General features: G+C 40.4%; 1 protein-coding gene across 3 annotated transcripts in view; it reads right to left on the bottom strand.

Annotated features, from left to right (window-relative positions):
- Positions 1–14,188, bottom strand: part of POLR3B (RNA polymerase III subunit B) — a 102,417-nt gene that overhangs the window by 71,808 nt on the left and 16,421 nt on the right. For all 3 annotated transcript variants that reach the window (XM_007096459.3, XM_042993086.1, XM_042993087.1), the window contains exons 9-11: positions 13,081–13,189; positions 4,940–5,062; positions 69–188 (exon numbers count right to left, since the gene is read on the bottom strand). In XM_007096459.3, coding sequence (XP_007096521.1) covers positions 69–188; positions 4,940–5,062; positions 13,081–13,189 — 352 coding nt within the window. The remainder of the gene's footprint in view (positions 1–68; positions 189–4,939; positions 5,063–13,080; positions 13,190–14,188) is intronic.

Here is a 14,188-nt window from a genome sequence, read left to right as displayed (position 1 = left end):
GTATTCAAAATTCTTCAACACAAGGACCCCACAATGACCACAGCTCACACTTGTTCAGTGCTACTCACTGGGACGTGCGTCAGGATGGTAGAAGCCAGGAGTTCTCTTGCCTCCTCTATTTTGGTCTTCTTTGGTCCACCTCCCCACATCCTTTGCCTCCTTACTTTGTTCCCTATATACTTTAACGCCTATAAAAACAGAATATAATGATGTTTGAATGACACCACTAGAGGAAATTTATTAAACACCAACCCATACATAACACTATAAGCAAAAAGACAAGGATTCTGGTTATAGAGAATGCTGCATGAGGTTTAGTCAAAAATCAACATTTGTCACAGATCAATGACAAAAAGCATTATATGCTGTCCAATACACTGGTTCCCTTATAGTTTTCTTATTACGAAATTGATACATGATCACTGTAGGAAATTTAGAATATACAAATGAACAGATTATGCGTATATACACACATGCATTACGTATATGAAGCAGCCACCAATCCTCCTCCCAGAGAGAACCACTGTCCACAGTTAACATTCTGGAGCTGTGCTTCTTTTCCCTCAAAAAGGAAGCACATCATGTTAAGACCTCTATCCTGAAAGCTACAAAGCATTGCTGGGAGAAAACAAAGCCTAAGTAAATGGAGGGTTATGTCATTTTCATGGACTGGGAGGGTTTAATAGTGTTAAGAAGGCTTACTGTTACAATTCTCTCCAAACTGACCAAAAATCTATTGATTCTACAATTTACTTGGAAATGCAAAAGACCTAGAATAGCTAAAGTGCTCTTGAAAAAGGAAAGTTGGAAGATTTACATTACCTACTTTTGATTAGAAAGCTATGGTACTCAAGGCAGTGTGATACTGGCATAACGACAAATAGATCAATGGAAGAAAATACATCCAGAAATAAACCCATGCTTTCATGGTCAGATGATTTTTGACAAAAGTACCAAGGCAATTCAATCCACAAGGGAAAATCTTTTCCACAAATGGTGTTGAAGCAATTAAGCAGCTACAAAGTAAAAAATTAACTCTGACCTCTACCTCACAACAAATAAAATTATTAGTTTAAGTGGATTTTAGACATAAGCATAAATACTAGAACTATATTCTTGCCCTTGGAGTAAGAGAAATTTCTTTACACAGGACAGAAATCAATAACTGTAAGTCAAACCAAAAAAAAAAAAGTTATGATATATAAATCTGTCAAGGGATTTATATCCAGAATGTTTTTTAAAGGACTTTTAAGTTCAATACTAAAAAGACAACTCAACGAGGAAAACGAGCAACATATTTGAACATACTTCACCAAGAAAGTCAGTCAGTAAGTCCACGAAAAAGTGTTAAGCATCAGTAGTCATCAGGGAAACGCATATTAAAACCACAATGGTACAGACACCACTAAACGCCTAGTAGAATGGCTAAAATTAAAAGGACTGACAAGACCAAATGTTGGTGAGGACGCGGAGCAATCGGAACTCTCACACAGGGGGGTGGGACTGCAAAATGGTCCAACTGCTTGGGAAAGAGGTGTGGCAGTTCCAACTTTATAAAAAGTTATATTCACAATGGCTCTTTGATCCAACAATCCTATTTGTAGGTACTTATCCAAGAGAAATGCTGAAGTGTCCAGGCAAAGGCTTGTACAGGAATGCATACAGCAGCTTTATTCATCCCGAGTGAAACAACCAAGTGCCCATCAACAGGAAAAAATAAACTGTGGTATATTCATACAATGGAATGCTATTCAGTAATAAAATGGAACTGCGTGGATAAATGACATAAAAACAACTTGGATGAGTATCAGCCAGTACACTCAGCAAAAGAAACTGGCCACAGAAAAGTACATACTGCATAATTCCACCTATAAAGTTCTAGAACAGGCAAAATTAATCTGTGGTGAAAAATCAGAACAGTGGGGAAGAAAATCAGAGGACAGAGGTGAAAAGTAGCTAAGAAGGGACATGAAGGAACGTTCCAGGGTAATGGAAAAATATACTACATCTGATAAAAATTATGCACAATTGTGCAATTAAGACTTAGAATTTATGTATCCTGAAATGTACATATAAAAATGAAGTATTAAAAACTAATCAAATAACTGGTGAGGAGTAGGTAGACATTTACATGAAACAAGAATGTCAAAGCGTTTTGTAATTATCAAAGCTGTGTGGTGGGCACATGAGGATTCATAACACTAATCTGTATACTTTGTATGTGTTGAGGTTTTCCCATAATAAAAAGTTCTTCAAGAAGATGATGTGGTTCTTATTATTCTGTAGCAACAAATGAACGCACTTTTTTGTTTGTTTGTTTTTTTAAATTGGCTTTCCGTTAGAAGAGAGGGCTAGGATTCCTGATTCTTTATCTTGAACTTCCTGTCCCCAGTTGAATGTCTGGGAAATTTCTTTTCTGTGCTTCAAAACTTAGCTCAGGTATCACTTCCTCTCTGAAGCCTTCCTAACCCCACTCCTTTTTCTCTACTTGAATTCCTTATGGATAAAGAACTAAGTGCTTTCTTTCCACTTCAGACCACACCGTAATTTGATTATTTATGGGTATGTCTCTCCAACTAGACGTTGTGTCATCTTTTTCTTTGATTCCTACTGACTGGTTCAGGGCCAGGAACTGAACAGAACTCCTCCGTGGTGAGATCGGGACATCAGACCCAAGATCTTCTCAGTTAAACATCCGTTAGAGCAGATGATAAACTAAGACTGTGCCAAGCCTTGCTGCAGGGACCTAGCAGCAAGTGGGGACCGAGTAACTACTGAAAGCAAGCCCACGGTCAGTGGGAACTGCCAAGAGACAGGCAGTTCAGTCGTCCCTAAACTAAGCTGTCCTCATTAAATTTTGGTCTTCCAGTTCCCTTGGGAAAGAGGCTAAAGATCCTTCACTTTGAGGGAAAAACAGAGGAACACAGGGGAGCCCAGTATCCCTTCTATATAGCAAAAGTCAGCTCTTCCCTAAAATAATTAATAATGTTGCCAAGGGTTCATAGTGTGAGGGTTGGGGTAAGAGCCCAGTCTGGTCATGACTAGGCCAAGATGACACCCCCAAGTGCATCCTATCCTCCAAAAGGCTAATAATTTCTTCTCTCTATACCACAGCCCTTGACAAGGATGATCGAAAACATCCGTGACCAAGGCCCAGCAAAAGGCTCTGTGGGCAGAAGGAATGGAGGAGAGACTGAGAGGGGAGGCATTAAACACAAACACAATGCAGGTGGTTTAGCAATCCACTAAGTGCCATGTTGTCAAAAGTTCTATTATAGAAGAATACACCGCAGATCTGCTCCGCGTTCACTTAGAATAACAAATAGCCACACTGCCCGAACTCGTGTTCAACTTACCAACCATTTCGGAGTATGCATTTCTCTATAGCCTCTTATTAGCTGCAAATAATTAATCAATGTTCTAGTCCAGCACACGGAGTACAAACCATGTCAACCTTACACCCCCTGTTTGTATATTCCCCTCACCTTTAACTGAACTTCTCTCATTCAGTTAGCTAACACTTTCTGTCAGCACCTATTTAAAAAAAATAAGTGATTTTTCAACCCACTATTTAGCCTTTTCACACAAGCCACACCATGCTGTTACAGGGTTATCTGAGCAACAACGATGCTATCTGTTATAAAATGAATGTTCACAGATGTCACTGAATCCGCTGAACTACCATTAAGGTAAACTGCTCTTCCTCAGCATTTCGTAGCTTTGAAGGAGAGAGTGTATCTCCCCACATTGAGCCAACTCCTGGGTGTTTCTTAACGTTTCCTCTTCATGTTCTTGGAACCTTTATACAGTACAATTCCAGTTGGAAACAAAGATTCATGAACACTAAATATTTCGTTTTCAATAAAAACCACAGATAGAACCTCCTAGATCCAAACAACTTCTCCTGATGCCACCTGCCCAATAACTGGAGCTATTACTTAACTGCATAAAAAGAGGAAGGCAGTAATAATAATCCCTACTGGTTTGTGCCTTGGGATTATATATACACTGACATACAACGATCAACCTTCTTGAATGTTTTTCTGGCTCTAAGAAAATATCAACACACACTAACAGATGTAAGTGGGAAAATGCTACCTCTACAAGCATCCTGGGTAACAAGGAAAAAGCAGCCTGGAATTTACACCTTGTTGAAAGTAACCCACAGAACAATGTACGTATGGATATGTAAGAACAGTCTGTTGTGCTTCGATAGCAGGGAATCCCTGCCTCCCAGGGCTATGAGTAAGGCCACCACTTTACATGGAACAAAGTGCTTTACAAATGTGGGACTAAACATTCTAAATGTGGGCATTAGGGCTCCCTGTCACCAGGGCAGGAAGTACAATTCATTTTCTTATGTTTAGCATATATATCTCCCTGTCTTCATCTTTGAGTGTTGTGTCCTAAAATCCCCAGGTTCCAACTAGGAATTCCTTAGCAGGTCGATGAAGGCTCTACAGAGCTCTACCCTGGTAAAGGGTTTCTGATCTTGAATTTTCTTGCTGATGATACTGGAAATTCAGAAAAAGGGATTCAGACCACACTGGACACCGAAAGCAATTGGAAGTAGGGAATAAAAGGGAAATTGAGGAGAACTGAGGGAAAAAAAAGTCTTCTACACTGGAGTTGTTGTAGTTCAAAATCATAAATCATTTGGGCAAATAAATGAAAAAAGCACACTTGCTATTATATCAGAACAAAAGCCTCTTGGCCACATATCCCCCTTCCAAGTTAGACACCACAGGCTGATAATCTGTCAAGGCAAATTCCTTCTTCCAATTCCTAAAGCACAAGTCAAAGAAGCTTCTCTACTGGTCCTCCCCAACACCCTCCCACACCTACACCCCAAGAAGTGACTGCATCCGATGCTTTATCCATGGGCAGCATTAAATCTCCAATTCCCTTTCATAGCAAAGGACGACATGAAAAGACACACCTGCATCTGTGTGAAAATCTGAGCTTTCTGGCACTCTTCCAGACTGGGCCCAAATGCAGCCATCACGTGCTCCTCTGTTCCAATCATCTGTACAATTTCCTGGTCACTCTCCACACCCATGGCCTAGGAAGGAAAGAAAAGATAGAAAGAGTGTTGGCTTTGTGTTAACTCACTGACATTTGCTTATGCTAATTCGGCATTGTTTGTGGGTATTACTTCTAAGCAAAAGCTAGCTCTTTTCTCAGAAACGGTGCCATCTGGCATTGGCAGCCATAGCACAAGCTGCAGAAGAACCTGAAAACAGAAATTTTGATTCGGAAGACGAAAACAAACATTCTCAAGCACTTTTTGCATGTGTGTCATCTTCTAAAATGTTTAAATAGCCTAGGAGTTTCATCATGAAAAAAGGAGGTAGGAAGGTATAGTGGAGACACTGGTCACAATTACAAAAACAAACTGAAAACAAAAACAAAAAACAAAAAACAAAAACCCCAAAACAGCCAAAGGGCACTAATCAGAAAATACACATTGCTGAAAACAAACAGAACCCCAATTAATTTTGTCACAAGACTAATTTTTCTGAGAACTGTCAAATCGTTCACATTTAGGCTAAAGGGATTTTTCTTAAAGGATGTTTTACCTCACTAGTCTGGAGACATCAAGCTATCCTTTACGCAAGTTTAAAAAGAGGTTTTTTAAAACACTAAAAACACACTCAAGAGGTTTAGGAAACCCGCTTCTCTTAAGTGTTTCAAGGTGGCAGCCGGCAGCACAGGTCTTTGTAGATTCCATATGGCACGAAGGCTCACTCCTTCACACACTTGCCTGGAATTCTGCCACATCAAGAAATAGAGCATAATCTCACTACACCTCTCTTGGCGGAGAAAGAATCTGCTTCTTAGAAGTTAGGGGAAAAGTTATGTTTGCATTAAAATTCTTCCTTTAGCTATGCAGAGAAAACAGAACCAGGAATAACTATCTAGTGAGGATTCGATGCTCTGGTTCCTAGTTCTCCACACACGAGGGAGAAAGGGAAAACTGAATCTCAAGTTCCAGTAAGGAACATCGAGAACACGCGCCGGAGTACAACAGAGAGGGCACCTCTCTAGGTCAAGGGATCTCAGGTGTCCATCCGAAAGCAAGGTCAAAGACAGACCTCACAACCACTACCGTCCCGTCACCTTGCCCACCTCAGTTTCTTCATTTCTGTAACAAGAAGATTCACAATTCTACAGTCCTCCGTTTGACTCTGAGCAATTTCTGATCCAGAAATTCCATCTGGATGCTTTAGGATCAGATGTCAACTTACTGAAAGTTCGAAGCTTTCGGGGGGCGGGGAGCTAAATATATGCTGTGTCCCCCCTCTGAGGCAAACCGTAGCGGTTTAGAAAAGGTTCGCCAATTCTTTGACCCTCTCTACGAAAGGTAAAAAAATAATTCTCCTCTTCGAGTGTGGGCTAAACTTAATGACTCGCTTCTAGAGAAAAAAAGGTGGAAGCCACAGAGTACAACTTCGGAGCCTGGTTAGAAACAGCACTGCAGCCTCTGGCTTGCTCTTTCTCTTAGAGTGTTCCTCTGGGGTGGGGGTGGGGGTGGGGGGGTGGGTAGAGAAGCTAGCCGCGGGCAGTGTCATGAAGACACCGGAGCCATCTATGGAAAGGTCTGATGTGGAGGAGCCACCATGAAGGCAGACCTTCCCACGCCCCAGCCCAGCCTTTGATGACTTCAGCCCTGGCTGACATCTTGACTCATGAAAGACCCTGAGCCTGAGCCACCCAGGCAAGCAACTGCCAAATCTCTGACGACAGAAACTATGCTGAATTTGCACAAAAACTAACAGACCAACTTTTGCCATTAGATTCACTACTGAAACTTAAAAAAAAAACCCTTTTTAAACGTGTAACTTGTTTCATCCAAACATTTTTTTGTTTAGTGAACAATAAAGATGCTCTCAGGACACACATCTCTTTTGTATACTTTGATTTTCATGTCCTTTTATCTCTAATTAAAATGATGCATTTGTTCACGTCGATGCTAGGCATAAACTTCACTGTTTAAAAATGACATAAATTCGTTAAGACACTCAGCACTTCATGGATTAAAGGAGAGCAATCCTCGAAAATGATCACTTCTAATTTTTAAACAAATGAAACAAAAACAAGACCCTAGGTTATCCTTTGAACAAGCACTGAGTGCATGTGCTCTGACAGCTATGGCCCGTACGGACAGCTGTATACGTTTCCTCCTTGGTCTGCAAGAAGCCAGCCAGAGATACCAGAAGAGACTATTTCTCTGTGAAAAGCTAATCAGAACATAAATTAACTTCCACTTGTCAATCTCAAAATAATATTATATGGGTTCTGGGGCACCCGGGTGGCTCAGTAGCCTGAGCATCAACTCTTGGTTTTGGCTCAGGTCACGATCTCACAGTTCAGGAGATCAAGCCTTGCATCAGGCTCCACACTGACAGCGTGGAGTTTGCTTGGGATTGTCTCTCTCTCTCTCTTTCTCTCTCTCTCTCTCTCTCTGCTCCTCCCCTGTGCTCACACGCGTGCGCTCTCTCTAAAATAAATAAATAAAACAATTTTTAAAAAAAGAATGTTATGTGGATTTCAATGGAATAAAAATATAAGAAAAACAATACTAGGGCAACTAATTTGCAGTAGAATCCAATCACCCTTCTCTAAAATCTTTGATAATAAAACTTTGTAACTAATACACTACCCTCTCAGAGGAAAAGTGCAAACACTAAAAGAGAGCTATATGGGCAGATGCTAAACCGAGTACGTCCAGATAATACAGCAGGACAAGGTCTCACTGGGACAGAAAAAGAATCTTGGAGCTGAACTGGCAGTAGCTTTCTGGATCCACCCCCTTTCTTTAGGCATGTCAACATCTAAATCTTCTGAACTAAGGTCACCTGGATTATTTTAATAATTAATTTTTAGTTTAGAAATCTCCAAATGGGAGAGACTATATACTTCATCACCCATTTTGGTGTTTAATAATAATGAAAAAGTCCTTCCTCATTTGACATTATTATGAATTTTTGCTTCAAGTTGTCCCAAGGCTGAATCTAAGCGGTAATTTGATAACTGCATAAAATTTTCAAGTGTTCTAACATGGATCTAAACAGACTGCTTAGGCCCTCCAAATATTTCTAAGCCATGAAGTGAAGATATGCCAAGCACATGGTAAATGACACCATATGTGCAGAAAGAATCATCAGTGGCAAAGCTTTGCTCTACAAGGACTAAACTCTTCCTATACTGGGTCTCTGAACCACAGGGTGATAACTCAGGTCATCATCAAAAGCGCTCTAGCTCCAAAGACCAAACTGATTTTGTGACTGTTTAGCCTTGGGATGTCACAGCTACAAATAAATGGCATATTGCTATGGAAACGATAGCAAAATGCCCAACCATTTTGCTTCGCAGACATAATTTAGACATCTGAAAACTAGCTTTTATATATGGAACTCTTTGTACTCCAGATATCTGAAATCATTTCACCTGATAAGTCAGAAATAAGTGCTACATAATGACCTTATGAACAATTAGCAGAGACAATACGTTTCAGCAGAAGGTCACCCAGTCTGGCCATCAGCAATAAGATGAACAAAAATAAGAGAATATGCTCTTTAAAAAGCGGCATGAAATCTCCTTGGATGGCCGCGAAGTGTGACTACAAGTGTGACGTTTAAAGACAGACGCTAATGAGCAGAAGAGAAAAACCTGCCCACTGATGGGGATATGCTGAAATATATCATGTGAAAGACGGGAAGGGATTAAGTCCTTCAAATACCTAATATTCAGAAGTCTCTAATCTTTCTTTAGACAGAAATCAATCTATTATTACTCAAAGTGGTCTTAGCAGATAAAAGAACTGTAAGAGCCCTCTTTCACTCCGCAGTTTTTTTCTCTTCAAAGATCAACAATTTTAATGTAAGTTGGTTTCCAAGAAACAATGCCCAGCTCCCTTGAAATCTGATCTTTTCTGTAAAAACTTTCAGACTACAGATGCCATCACAGTGCAACTGCTGAATACTTGGGAATTCAAAATGTAAAGGGGGAAAAGATTCATGGGCAGGAGAACCTTTGTAGTGATTCAAGTCCATAAATAAGGCTGATCTAGGTCTTAAAAGCTTTAGCCATCATATTCAGACCCAGCATGAAACCTGGAAACCCTGCTGCTTCTGTCACTTGTAGCCAATTGTTGCTTACAATCAACAACCATCAAGTCCTAATGACTGTCAAGGTCTGTGTTAGGGCCACACAACACAAAAAGAGAAATGATGTGACTTTCCTGGTCGCCCAGTTTATTTTGCTCCTGCATAAGGAGAGCGAAGGCAAGAGAAACAGTATCTTCTTTCTAGGCCATCCACTTTTCAAAATATGCGTGATTTCCTTTGCTCTTCACAACAACCCTCTCAGGTGAAATTTTCACTTTATAGGGGAGTTATCCAAGATTCAGGGAGACTGGGAAATCTGTCTGGAGGTCACACAGCTAACAAGTGGAGAAGTGGGAACTAGGCCTATGTCTGTCTGGTGCTAAGCTCTCCCAAATCCCGTGCTGCTCCCCAGATGGAAAAGTCTTAGAAGTTATCAAACAAGGTTCCATCAGGCTTTTAAAACATCCCTCTAGCGGGAGACCACAAAATGTGACTACCTGCGACCAATGTATTTAGTTTATTCAAACAGAAAAATTTTAAATCGGTTGTTTCAATTCTTACACGTGGCTGATTAGAATATAAGGTTACATTTCAGGAAGAAAGTTTGGCAACATGCACCGAGTTTTTTAAAAACACATATAATTTCATTCCCAGGAGTTCAGTCTCACAAAATAGTCAGCAACATGCACAAACACGTATGTGGAAGAATACTCAGGGCTGTGCCTAAGATGGAAAACTCGGAAAAAATGGCACCTGAATGTTGTCCTACAAGAAACTGGTTAAATAGATTATACCACCCACACTTCTGTACAATGCCTACCAGAAATAATGATGTAGCTCTGTATTTACAGATACAGAAAGCTATTCACAATTCACTGGTAAGTGAAGCAGAAAAAATAAAATGAAACCCATGTATATATTACAAAAGCAAAGGAAAAAGGGTCTGAAAAAAAGTGTAGCTGAAAATGGAATTCTGCTTCTCAGTGGCTTTCTAAATTTGTACAATTCAAGAACTGTTGTATAATCTCAACTACACATTACCTAAAAATGCATATTGCTAACTTATAGGCCCATTTTAAAAAGGATTTAAGTTGGCTCTAAATACACATACACATTTGCAACATAATAAATTTGAAAGAAACGGTCTTATCAAAATTTTGTTACCTAGCCAAAAAAGTATTTAATAAAGGTTTTCTGATTTTAATGTGTCCATGTGTCTAGTGATATATTTTCCAGGTGAATGACAGAAGACTATGAGCATTAGAATTAATTTGTAATTTCTGGTCTAAGGAATGCAGTCCTATGCATCTTTAAGCCTCTAAAACATCCATAAAAGTCCTTTGATGCATAGGAACACACTGCCCTCTGCTGGAGATGTAATTCTACACAGTCAGATGAAATTCTCTTTACCCACTAACCACCGCTATGGACACAAGACACTGCAGGGTACTAGGGGATCCTTACGAGAAATGCCAAAATTACTTCCATGCTTTAAAAATATAAACCTTGAAGAAATATAATGAAAAGTACATTTTAAGACTTCTCTTTGCCCCCCCCCCCAATATAATGGTACTGCTACTGTGATCATCATCGTCAATCATCACTGTCCTAAAAGGAAAATAAATGCCAGCATCTCAGAGAACTTATAAGCACATTAAGTTGCACTAAACATTAAAAAAAATCTCCTACAATCTTCTCCATGTAATTGCATTCAGAATGCAGTTATTTCCTGAGTTAGAGAACCCAGCTGATCAATACCCAGGAACAGCCCGGGGCATCCCTCCCAGCGACCAACTAGAGCCTGACAGGAAGGGGCCCGTCTCCCCGCCTCCTGGGCCCTGGCCGGGTCACAAGTCCAACAAGACAAGTTCAAGTCCTTCTCTCTTACTCCTCTGAGGTGTATACCCAAATGCTTTTTTCCTTTTTAACCAGCTTAGTTACCTCCATCTCAGAGGCTATTTTCTCCCCTTGCAGCCCCCAAAAGGTTTCAGATATCGTTAACTGCCGAGCAGGAATATTTAACTCCAAAGTAAGTTAACTCTAAATGAGAAACAGGTGTTATCAACCCCTAACATCACCCCACGTCCCCACTCTCAAGATCTCTTCAGTACTGACTTAAACTGAACTCTTCATTTCGATCAGCTCTAGTCAGGATTCACTTCTGGCCCATACACAGTTGGGCACGGGTCTCCTCGGCTGCTGTGCTCTCCGGAGGCACTGCAAACCCTGAATGAGAGAACACTGAAGCATTGCACCAGTGGGAAATGCACTTGTGTCCTGCGGGCCTCTGGTTAGGTTTTCCTCCACCCATCAATACAGAACCTTGTTTGACATGGCTTTCTCCTTAAGGACACCTTATTCAATGTATGTTGTTGACTCATTAGCACTGAACTCACAGCCAACGGCACTTAACTCATGCCTGAACGCAGCTTATCTGACACATGTGTTTTCTCCATAAGGCACATCATGGCCTTCTTGTGCTTTGAAAAGATAGACATCACTTCAGCCCCTGGCTTGGGGGCCACTTTAAACGGCAAAATCCCCCCTCCCCCAAAAACACAAAAATGTGAAAAAACATGGCACTAAAGAGACCATGGTAAGGGCTCCTGTTTACAGCTTGAGTGGAAACAAGAAGGCAGAATGTCACCTTCTTCGACCTCAGCTGGGAACATAGAGCTTGGGGACTCAAATTTGTCACTGCTTTGAGCCTGTGCATGTCTGTGAATAACTGTAAAACCACCACCAGTGATGATTTCAGGGTCACAAATAAATTTCAGCACGTATAACTGACAAGTGCAAAATTCACAAATGCTGAGGGTCAACTGTATCACATGATGGTATTTTTAAATTTCGCTTAGTGACTAATACTGCAAGTGCTCATAAAATGTGGGGAACATTTAGGTCCCAGAGCAGGTTAAACGGGCTACTGTGCAGTCACAAGTATATACCATTTAAACATAATTTCTGTGTGAAAATATCTTTTGGATTCTATGTCACCAGTTCATAAACAAGCTGAAAAAAATCAATTTTAAAATTCATATTTATGTAGAAACACACCAGACTCCCGAGTCCACAAAAAAACAAACTTGGGGGGGCGCCTGGGTGGCTCAGTTGGTTAAATGTCTGACTTCGGTTCAGGTTGTGATCTCACGGTTTGTGGGTTCCAGCCCCACCATCCAACTCTTTGCTGTCAGTGAGAAGTGGAGCCCGCTTCAGATCCTCTGTTCCCTTTCCCTCTCTCTCTGCCTTTCCCACATGCACATTCTTTCTCTCTCAAAAATAAACACTAAAAACAAAAAACAAAAAAAAACTTAAACTCTTTGACCTAGAAAAGTCTACTGCTAGGAATTCAGCCTACAGATACCCCTGCCCCTGTATAACGTGATGCTACAGCATTTCTATAACAGCAAGAGATGTGTGTATCCACCGATGGAGGGATGATTAAGGAAACTGTGGTACAGCCACGATAGAACAGTTTGTCAAACACAATGCGGTAGCTCTGTACCAACTAATAACACAATCTCCAAGACAGAAGTTGCAAAAAAGAAAACAAGCTAAATGAAAAATGGTGTGCAATGCATGCAAGTAAAAAACAGAACAGAACTCTAGCATGTACTCATGTGCTAGTACAGGCACAGACTGTCTTTAGAAAGATGCACAAGAAACCAGTAACAGTGGTGTTCCTGGGTAGAACAACTAGGTGGTTAGGTATGGGTGGGTGGAAGGTTTACTTCTCACTTTACACCCTTGAAGTTTTTAATTGTGTAGCTACTAAAAAATAGTATTTTTTAATATCTGAATCCTGATCTTAGTAGCTTTCAATTTAAAATATACTACATACCTGACAATTTATCTATGCCACAAATCTTTCTATTCCTAGAACTCTTTATCCTCCAAATTTCTAATTACGTATGAAGACAAACGTATGAAACGTATGAAAACAATTTCCAGTAGGTACCTGCAGCCTTACCTTAAATATGATTACAATGGGAATATCCTCTGACAAAGTATTGTGCCGCAAATAAAATCGACCTTGCTTTACAGCCATATTGGTTCTGCTTTTTTTCTCATGGGTAGAGCTACAGGGAAACAAAAGTTGGTTAAACTGTGTCCCTGCCTGGTTTCAAGCTAGTCGCATGCAACAGCAATGATCAATAAGGTTTACCAATCAATAACCATCTGAAAGGTCTTTCCTAACAGATGCCTTTTAACAATGCACAACTCGCCACTTCCATGAATATTTAAAATCTACTACGATGTTTCTTTAGCTTTGAGATTATGGTGAAAGTTTTGTGGGTCAACGAGTGACACTCACCAATTCATTCTGATTTACTTCACTTTGATTCCACCTGAATTGCTTTGATTCAGTGTGGGGTATATTCATGAGCAATTTTATACATTTCCAAAGATAAACCTCAAAATGAGCCCCTATGTACTAGGAGTGTTTAAATCAACAATTCAGTAAAATATATCTACACTCTTATTATACATTGAAGCCAAAAGAAATGAAGAAATCCCTTTTTATTGGTATCTCTATTAACTACAAAATTACCAATGGATCTAAAAACATTTCTGGCACACCTGGGTGGCTCAGTCGGTTAAGCATCTGACTCTTGGTTTCGGCTCAGGTCATGATCTCATGGTTCATGGGTTTGAGCCCTGTGCTAGGTTCTGTGCTGTCCTTCACTCACTCACATGCGTGCATGTGCTCTCTCTCTCAAAGAAAATAAACTTAAAAACAATTAAAAAAATTTTTTTAAAAACCCAAACCAGGGATGCCTGGGTGGCTCAGTCGACGTAAAGCGTCCGACTTCGGCTTAGATCATGATCTTGCAGTTTGCAGGCTTGAGCCCCACACTGGGCTCTGTGCTGACACCTTGGAGCCTAGAGCCTGCTTCAGCTTCTGTGTCTCCCTCTCCCTCTGCCTCTCCCAGCTTACATTCTCTCTCTCTCAAAAATAAACATTAAAAAAACCAATAACAGCTCCAAGCTTAATCAGTCACAATAGTAACTCCTACTGATCACCTGTTACATACATGTGATGTTACATACCCACCCCACTTATACTGGCTCTCATA

This window comes from Panthera tigris, chromosome B4 (genome assembly GCF_018350195.1).
Source record: "Panthera tigris isolate Pti1 chromosome B4, P.tigris_Pti1_mat1.1, whole genome shotgun sequence".
NCBI classification, from domain to species: Eukaryota; Metazoa; Chordata; class Mammalia; order Carnivora; family Felidae; genus Panthera; species Panthera tigris.
The sequence above is the reverse complement of the archived record's forward strand: the minus strand, read 5'-3'. Positions and strand labels throughout refer to the sequence as shown.